The sequence below is a fragment of the Lactuca saligna genome, chromosome 2 (genome assembly GCF_052625555.1).
Source record: "Lactuca saligna cultivar CGN05327 chromosome 2, ASM5262555v1, whole genome shotgun sequence".
In the NCBI taxonomy this organism is placed as follows: domain Eukaryota; kingdom Viridiplantae; phylum Streptophyta; class Magnoliopsida; order Asterales; family Asteraceae; genus Lactuca; species Lactuca saligna.
This window is the reverse complement of record NC_136418.1, coordinates 45932100-45941904: the sequence shown is the minus strand read 5'-3', so window position 1 is coordinate 45941904 and position 9805 is coordinate 45932100. Positions and strand designations below refer to the sequence as shown.

Sequence of the window (9805 nt, the reverse complement as noted above, 5' to 3'; positions counted from 1 at the left end):
CAATTGAACTTGAGATGATTTCAACCCTAAACCCTCAAAAAATTTCGATTGAGAGAGGAACTGATTTTCAAAAATCTTTGGCGACCCTGTGATAATTCGAAATCAATTACTTAGTTCAAATCCTGAGTTGATTTCCACATGTGATAATTCCAGGAGATCATAGAGGAAAGGTGTTACCATTAAGTCTTTAACGGGATTGGAGAACCTCCACTACTTGACTGATGAATCGAGCCATCTTCAATCAATAGATCCACACCAAAAATCGAAAAGGGACCAGGGCTTTTTTTGACAGATATGCAGCCACCGTACCGAAAGTCGTGGGTTTCTGATGATGATGAAATTCCTTGGATTTTTGGTGTTCCTAATAAAAAACCCATCCACTTCCTTCTCTACACTCCAAAGAAACATCAATCATTTTCTATCTATCTCTTGCATCGCCGAAGAATAATGGCCTGAGAGCCACCGCTACTCTGCCACCCCCACACAACCCACCGTATATGAAACCTCGATATGCCCCCCTCCTCCGTCTGAATTGACCCCAACATATCCGATCTGAAGCCATCGTCTTGTCGAAAACCTATAAATATGAAGGGGGTGGTGGTGGTTTGCAGGAGGTTAAGTACAAGAATAAGAGAGTGAATCATCGAATACCTACCACCGGAGCTCAAAAAAATTGGTTGCGGCTCCATACAAACAATAATCGGAAAAGGGAAAAACTCGTTTCTACCATGGATGGATGAAAAGGTAACCACTAACGCCTTGACAGAAAGAAACGGAGGTGAAAGGAAAGTATTCATTATTCCGTGTTCCCAACCTCGAAGGAAATGAAAGGAAAATTTTAATTTTTTGTTTTCCAGAGTTAGGAGGAAAAAGAAAATAAAACTTAAAATTTTCCTTCCCCTCATTTTCTTCTCAAATTCGCCCAATTTGAGAGGAAAATTTGGAAGGAAAATATGGCTCTAAAATCCTTCCCCTCTCTCACTTTCTTTCCATTAATGAAACTCGGGAACACGATATTCCTTCGACGCACCTCAGTTTCTCTCCTTACCCTCTCATTTCTCTCCTTAAGTAGAACTCGAGAACAAGGCGTAAAGGTGGTGAAATTGACTATGAGGAAGTCGAAATGGTCGTGCGTTTGGGACATTATGCACAAAGTCTTGGGTGAGTGTAGTGTTGGACCTATTTATTTTAATTATTAATAAAAGAAAAAAATCATTAAAAATAATAACAATAAATCAGAAAGGGCAAAAGAGTCATTTCATGTCTGTTAGGGACTACATGCGAAACAAAATCAAACAACAGGGATGATCCGAGTTACAAGAATAAGTTAGCGACCAAGTATGCAATTGGGTAAATTACACCAATCATCCGTCGACCAGGTGCTGAAAAGCAAGTTTAGTCCCTATTTTCAAAAATTAACTCGGACCGTCCCTATGTTTGATTTTTCTTACACGCTTAGTCCCTATTGACATGAAATGACTGTTTTACCCTTAATAATTTTTTTTTGCTTTTTCATTTATATCTTTAACAGTTTTAAATTGATAAAAAAAAAAAAAACCAAAAGTCCCCACACCCCAACCCACCCCACCCCAACCCTCCCTTCCCACTTCTCTTTGTATTTTCCTTTTACATTGCCTGGAAACCAGAACCACTAACTACCACCACCGGAAACCACAGTCCACCACCAACGGAAGCCACCAAATAGCATCGCTTCTCTCCCTCCCTCTCCCTGTCTCTCACAGAGCTCTCTAGTTTTCTCTATTTCATATCCTCTCTCTAAACTCTATCACCTCCCTCTCTTCTCTATCATCGTTCTCAAATCTGGCACCACTACCTATCACCGCCACCACCTCCTGAAACTTGTAATCAAAATCAAACCCCCAAAGTGAAAATCAGACATGAATGTGACAGTGGAGCTCGATCTGAAACCTGTGGTGGTTGTTCGGAAACCTAGCAACGACGATCTTAGATTTGAGACCCTAGGTGGCAGTGATTTTCATGATCAGGCAGACGGAGTAGTTCTCGACAGTTTCTTTCACAATCCACACCCTTTTATGATGTAGTTAATGATCTTAAACTGCTGATTCGAAACCCTTGACAGTTTGAAACCCACCTTATAGAGATCTTAGAGGCAGCGGTTCTAAAACCCTAACCAACATTGACGGCGACATAGATTTGACGTAGCGCTAGCCGATGGAAAATGTGTTTGACCTACCTGTTTCCCTTTATTGTAAAGATATTCGCCGCCCCTTATGGATCGATCATTTTCTATGTCATCGCCACCTATAAACCCCCTCAATCGCCAAAAAGATCTAGATCGATCTCTGTGTTTTGTCTAGGGATTTGATTTTTTTATTTTTTTTTTAATTTTTTTTTTGTATTTCATATTAAGAACGGAGAGAGAGAAAAGAGAGGCAGGTGGGTTATGGCTCATCGATGGGGGTAGGCGGTGGTCCGATGACTCTCTTCTACGGCGAGATAGTGTCTTCTCCGGTGGTAGCTTAGGGAAAAGAGGATTTAAAGGGGAGGGGGTTAAGATATGGTGGGTAGGGTGGGTTTTTTATTTTATTTTGAATTTTATAAATAATTATAAGAACGAAAAATAATTCAAAATAATAATAAAAAGGGCATAACAGTCATTTCATGTCTCACGAAGGATGAAACATGCAAATTTAAACTAACGAGGGATGACATGTGCAACTTTCAACCAATCGAGGGACGATCCGAATTAATTTTTGAAAATAGAGACTAAACGTGCTTTTTGGCACTTGATCGAGGGACGATTGATGTAATTTACCCTATGCAATTTACCCTAAACCATAGGGACTATTCGTGTAATTTACTCTTAAATTAATGAATGATGCATAATCTCTTTGGTTGTAGAAATTAGATAATAGTGAAATTTTATCGGTACAATTGTGCTCTATTAGATGCTTTATACTTGATGGTTTTGATAGAACATGAAAAACCATCAAGCGCCACATGTGTCTACCGTTTAAGGTGTACCGTCAAATATAATTGGTAAAAAATGGTAATGTACTTCCATTTGGTTGTGTTTTATAGCATTCTACTTTCATATGTTTTCTTTCTTTTATAGCATGTAATAGAATCCTGATTCATTTTTCCATTTAATCGCATGGGATTGCACCCCAACTTAGGTATATTTTTCAAAATAAAATGTCTTAATGAGAAAAAAAAAAGGATGAAAATATAATACAATGAAATAAAATATTGATAGTCATTTGCTAATAGATAAATATACATTGCTTGTTCTTGAAAGAATTTTAAAACCACATATCAAACAAGACAGAAAATGAGAAAATTGGATTTAAGGGCCAAATAATGTACCTCCTTTTACATTTAACTTCAGATTCTCTCATAAGCTATAACAGGTACACGGATGCAAAGAAGAAATTCTAGTGATGAGCAGTGGTGGCATTCAACACTGGTATATTAATAATCTCTTTTAGATTTTCAAGAGGTAATACGAGAAATGACAATACTACCACATCCACAAAAAAGGCTCCATCATCTCAATAATAAACCGATTAAAAGATAAAGCCACAAATTGATAATAAAACAGATGTATTAGCCACACATCTCAAAGCAAAGGACACCAAATCACATAAAATAAAAACAAATAGAAAATATACAAAAGTAAGAGTGATTAAAAGTCATGCATCGTGTAAGAGATTAACATTTAAGCATTCATGAGGAAAATACCATTGAACTGCAATAAAGAACCTTCCCTTTCCACCTCCTTCATAAACAACATATCTCACAGGCTCTAACCCCCACAACTCTTGTTTAACAGCAGCACCATGACTCATGTCACTAAGAAAGAAAGCAAAATCGCGCTCATCTTCTGTATCTTGAAAAGGCACCCATTCCATTTCACCAAAATCTAATTTATAAACCTTCAAGTTTTCCATCACGTAAATGTTTTCACCCCAACTTACAAGTTCTGGGAAAGATACATCCTCATCAAGAAGATTCTTTGTTTCTAGTAAAGTCAGTTTGGGCTCAGGCTCAAGTGTGAGTTTGCAAAAATGACCTCTATTACTTACACTATATATCCTCCCCTTGAAAACATGTAAATCCTTAAAGGTAAAGTCGAAAGTGGAGGAAACACGATTCCATGCTCCCTCATTCTCTATAGAAAACCATATTTGACTACTGGCTATGATAACAAACACCAATTTAGATATTGAAGGTGAAAAGAAATGGACAGAAGTGATGTTTGATATATAATCAGACACACAAGGAGCAGGAGGGAAATGAAGTTCATGCCTAGTGATAGGATTCACAAGCCAGAATTCGTATGTTTTCTTCCTCAACAAGATCAAGTAACCACAAGTTAATCCAACATCGTCCCAGCCAGCGGAATGGGGAATTATGGTTTTAAAATATTTTCCTTCAGAATCCACTAGCCAGCATAGCGTATCATTATTACCACTGAGAGGGATCAACAGTAGTATTGGTGGTTTGGATGCCATAATTTTTTTCCAATTACTGAGTGCTACTGATCTCCATGACTTGCAAACTCCACTGAATTCAAGAAAATCGATGACTCCAAGTTGCATCATGACTAACGAAAGCAGATCATGGTTGAGATATGACCATGGTCCCACATCATCAGTTTTTATAGTCATACTGCTAGATGCATCATCATGATTCTGGTTACTAGTCACTCTACTTGTCATATCCATTCCTACATTAGCAAAAGACAAAATAAACATTCTTGGTATATGAAAATTTCCACATAATCATACAAGACTTGTAAACAGAGAAAGAGAAAACAAGACACGGAATGATTAATGAACATGATAAAATGTTTCTGTGAACTTATAAAAAGGTTATGTCGATGCCTTCTTCTAATCAAAACCTTACATGGTAGCTAAAACATCAATTCAAACAAATCCAAACACTTAAAAAAACGATATATGAATTATCCAACTATCATAATTCATAAGACATCATTATCAACAAAGCTTAATAACCAAATAATCACATAATCAAAACAGTTCTGGTAATCAAATCAACTGAACGAACCTAAACTAGGATTACAGAACTCCGATCAAATGAACTCCACTTCCTAAATAATCAAAAAATCTAGGGTTAGTTAGATGCGTGATGAAGGGAAATAGCCACCGAAACGGGCTTTGGGGTTTGTGTGACGATAGACAGTTTTGGCCGAGAAAATTGTTTACACTATTTGGGAAGTACTTGTTTTAATTTTAAATATCTAGGTCAGATGCGTAGCAACTAGCAAAGGGGAATAGAGAATAAACCCGTAAGAATGTTTTGTGTTTGTGTCCTTTGTCTCGAACTTTGTGTTCGTTATAAGTTTAGGTTATTTTTGTCATTTAATTTTTGGTTTTGTATTCATTTGGTCGCTTAATTCTTTTTAAGTTTTAAAAAGTTATCAAACTTTTGGCTTTGTGCTTATTTAGTCACTTAACTTTTGTTTTGGTCACATTTAGTCACCAAACTTTTAAAATTTTGCTCATTTAATCACTAAACTTTTAATTTTTTTTTAAAGTTTAATGACTAAATGAGCACAATTTTAAAAGTTAGGTGACTAAATGAGCACAAATCTAAAAGTTCGGTGACTAAATGTGACCAAATCAAAAGGTGAGTGACTAAATGAGCACAAAATCAAAAGTTTGATGACCTTTTAAAACTTAAAAATAATTAAGTGACCAAATGAGGAAAAAATCAAAAGTTAAGTGACAAAAAATGACCTAAACCCTTCGTTATATTAAAGAGTAAATTATAGAAATGGTGTTTGTGATTTGGTTGAATTTTTAGTTTTCGTCTTTAAGTTTAAAATTTGATTCTCTCTCTCTCTTGCCCCTTTCTTCTTTGTTGTGGCGATTAGATATCATGATCAAGAAGTAACACAAATCATGAATCACCTCTTATATCTTTAATGATTTCTCCTTCAATCTTTCTTTCTTTCTTTTTTGAAAAAGCCTTCATCTTCTTCGTTTTCTTTCTGTCACACATTCACAGTTCACACACACAGAAGCACATAATCTCACCATCAAACTGATATGATTAATCATCTATTTTTTGAAAATTTGAACTCCAATTACATGGATTTAATAAAAACCAAGGAGTCGGGTTAAGGTTTGGATGCATAATGAATTTAATCTAAAGTTAAGAATGGTGCCCTCGATGGTGTTAGCGTCATTTCTTATGTTGTTTCAAAGATGGATTCTAAATTTCTTAATGTGATTTGCTCATTTGAAAGATTGATTCATGTCGTACACCATATGTTTTGATTTAAGTCGTTAAATAAATCAATTTTTTTTAAAACAAGAAGAGGGGTTGATGAGCTTATTTTCCTAGATCTGACTAGTTAAAGATGGTGTTATTTTGCAGGATTTGATAGATATAGAAATCTCAAACTAAATCCTCTAGAAGGTTTGGCTTCTAATTTTTATCAATAACAACTACGGTGAGGGTAATGGAGTACTCCATATGATCATGTTGTCCTTATCTTTTTTTTGATATGTGTGTGTGTAGCGGTGATGGCAATGCTTGAGAATAATGTTGAGGTCTATACATTTATACAATATTTAAGATCACATCTTGAGTAGATTGTTATATCTTCAAGGAAAATCTATAGACGAACAATTTATTTCTTAGGACATTGCTTGTGGCAGGTCTTAATATGTATATTTTGTGCTTGTAATCTACAATTCATGTACGTTATCTTGTTTTGTATCAAATTTCATTTATTTAATTTAATAATAATAGTTTCATTTGTTTATTTTGTTTTTGATTATTTACTTCTCTTAACAATCCACAAATGATTAATTAGGATAATCTCATATTAAGACACTGAAAATCTTAAGCATAGGAACAATAAGCAAAATAGAATGTTCAAAATTTTAGGAGTTCTAAAAGGTGGCGTATTGCGAGTAGTTATACTGACAGTATACAAAAATTGGATAAGGATGACAAAAACAAACTTTTCGAAAGTTAGAAGCCATAGTTCCCGATTGTTATATTTGAATATGAATCGACCAAAGTTAGGCCCAAGCCATTTTTTTTCAAGATGACTAAAGTCATCCTCATGTTGAAGCTACAACCTAACTAAACTGACTAGTGAACTTGAGCTCACCTTTAACCAACAAGTGAGTTAGAACTCACAGGTCATCATAAGCGACTTCCATCTTTTCTATTTTAATATGCTAAAGGGTGGTTTTGCACTATAATTCTATATGAAATTTGGTTTAGGCTTTATGATAAAAATTGAATAATCTCTTTTATTAAAGCGGAATATAAATTACAAAATACAAAAGAAAGCTTACTGCTTACTACAATGATACTCACACTTAGCCTATCAACTAGAATAACAATCAACACAGTTCATATGTATGAAAACCTATGCCAAAAACCCTAAGAACAAGCCCTATCCTCCATAAAGAATACAAAGACACTGAGAGAGTTTGTAAGGGTGAACACGAGTGAAGAATGAGAGATTGAATGATTCTAGTCCTGTGTTCAACATTATATAGACCGGGTCAATATTCGGGTCAAGTCCAGATATTACCCATGCATGGGCGGATCATTTAAGGATTGTGCCCCCCCCCCCCCCCCCCCCCCGCCCTGGTAATTTGGGTTAGAAGCAGGCTATATCACTTCAAAATTTATAAATATAAGCATGCTATAGTCAAAATTGGGTTGTGGCTCCTCCTGATATCTCCAATAGTCCGAACGAAGTGAGAAGTCAACATAGAAGTCAAAATCGATTGTCTCTAAACCTTATGCAGTTCCGCCCTCATTTTCGTTACTTCGCTCAGTGACCGGACGCACGCACCTAACCATTCACCAAGTTGTGTCGCTGTCCACAATCCATCGGTCATCGAAAATAAGGTACGCTCAGATGCTATTTTTCTTTCTTCTCTGGTTCTCTCGGTTTATGTCTTCATCTCTTCACTGTTGCAATAGTAGAATTAGGAATTTGGATTCACAAATCTCGAACATTTTATTTCTAATTTACTATTGAATGAATTGTTCCTGACTCCTGAGTTCCTCCGTTTGCTAGTTATTGTGATTTGGGAATCAACTAATTTCGATTTCAGTTTACACAATCTATTAAATGCATTGTTATAGATTTTAGATGAGATTATATTAGATGCATTGTTATAGATTTTACTAAGTTCCTCCGTTTCCTCTTTATTTTGTAAGAAGATATAGGAGCTGCAAGTTGGTGATTCTTGAAGGGAATTTAGTTTGGGATATGGAATTGGTCCAATTATAATGTGAATATTACATTCCTAATTGTTCTTAGCATTGAATATGAAAATTTGACGAAATTCAGATGAATTTAAAGATATTAGTGCATGTTGTGAAACATCCTAAAAAAACGGTCCAAAAATTTTGTTTAAATCATTAATAAAAACCATAATTAACAAGCGTTTCATTCTTAAACAAAAATCGTTATATCAAAATAGAGTATCATCTCAAAAAATGTTCTTTTTATCAGAATAAACATCCTAGGCTAGAACTTCTTGGTGTGTGCCATGTAGTCATCCCGAGCTCCTCCTTTCGCTACCAGAAGTACCTGAAACCAAAATTAAAAACTGTAAGGTCGAAGCTTAGTGAGTTCCTCAATATACCACATACGATACACATAGTCAGATACTGCAAACATTGGGCCTAGCCCGCTACATCGAGCCTCGCCTGCCATTGGACAAACCCGACATCAGGCCCCGCCTGGCATTGAGTCCCACTCGGTATACATATTTGGTTCTACTAGCCCCGCTTGTCTCCGGGCCCCGCCCACTATAGACATATAAACAATAACATATAATCATGCTAATACTGTAACACCCATAATCAGAAAGACCAAGAAAGGAAAGAAAACCCTAAGTTAAAGGGGCAACTTGTTGAGTCCAAGGAGGAACTCGGTGAGTCCGAGTGGGATTTGGGTCGAGGAGTAAGTGACCGACTCGGTGAGTCTGGTCTAAAGAGGGAAACCCTAATTTCTGGGACTTGCACCCTATTTAAGCATCTCATTATCCTTCTATCAGCCTCATTTGTAGCCCCCATTGCCTAGAAGCTATTCCCCAAAACCCTAGTGCCCTCTTTGAGTGTGTGAGCCATTGTTGAAGAGTTGGAGTGTTCTTGAAGCCTAAAAGGAGAAGAAGGAGTTAAGGGTTCAAGAGGAATGTTGTGGATCCAGAAGATTCATCTCTTTAACTACTCATTTTGGTAATCAAGCCCTTTCCTTGCCTTGTTAATTGTTGGATCATTTATGCCCCTTTTTATGAGATTTTGGACCAAGTATGATTCATCTCGGGTTTGGACGTCCCTAAACTGAATCCATTCAGCTCCAGTTGTGTCTTGGCCTAGGGAGTCATAAAGTATCGGCCTTGAAAGTTTTGGTGATGCATTGTTGTCTTAAACCCTAGTTTGAGGTGTCTTTAGCCTAGATCTCCTTAGCTACACGTAAAGGTTGAAACTTTACATGGGGAATGGGCTTTGGGAGAGTGGATCTACAGTTTGGAGTCCCTGCATGACTCAAAAGCCTCTGAATGAATGAAGGACTGAATCTGTCACACCCCAAAACCGAGAACGACGGAAACGTTCTGGGGCGGAGGACGTCATGTAATGTATCACAACAATGTAAAGTAGTAAACAAGAAACATCATCCATTGCATTAATAGTATAAGTTTCAAGTACATGTGTGTTCCTTCATAATATGCAAAATAAAATGAATAATCAGAAAATAAGACGAGTCTAGACTGCTCCGTCTTCACAAAACCTGGTCGTCGTAACTGTCTATTTG

At 36.4% G+C, this 9805-nt stretch overlaps 1 protein-coding gene across 1 annotated transcript; it reads right to left on the bottom strand.

The window, feature by feature from the left end:
* Positions 1–3601: 3601 nt before the first annotated feature.
* LOC145028861 (putative F-box protein At4g22165) lies at positions 3602–5262 on the bottom strand. The gene is made up of 2 exons (XM_078977574.1): positions 5053–5262; positions 3602–4711 (listed from the first exon to the last, which is right to left on the bottom strand). The coding sequence occupies exon 2, from the start codon at positions 4707–4709 to the stop codon at positions 3675–3677; it is 1035 nt and encodes a 344-aa protein (XP_078833700.1). The 5' UTR covers positions 4710–4711; positions 5053–5262; the 3' UTR covers positions 3602–3674.
* Positions 5263–9805: the final 4543 nt, after the last annotated feature.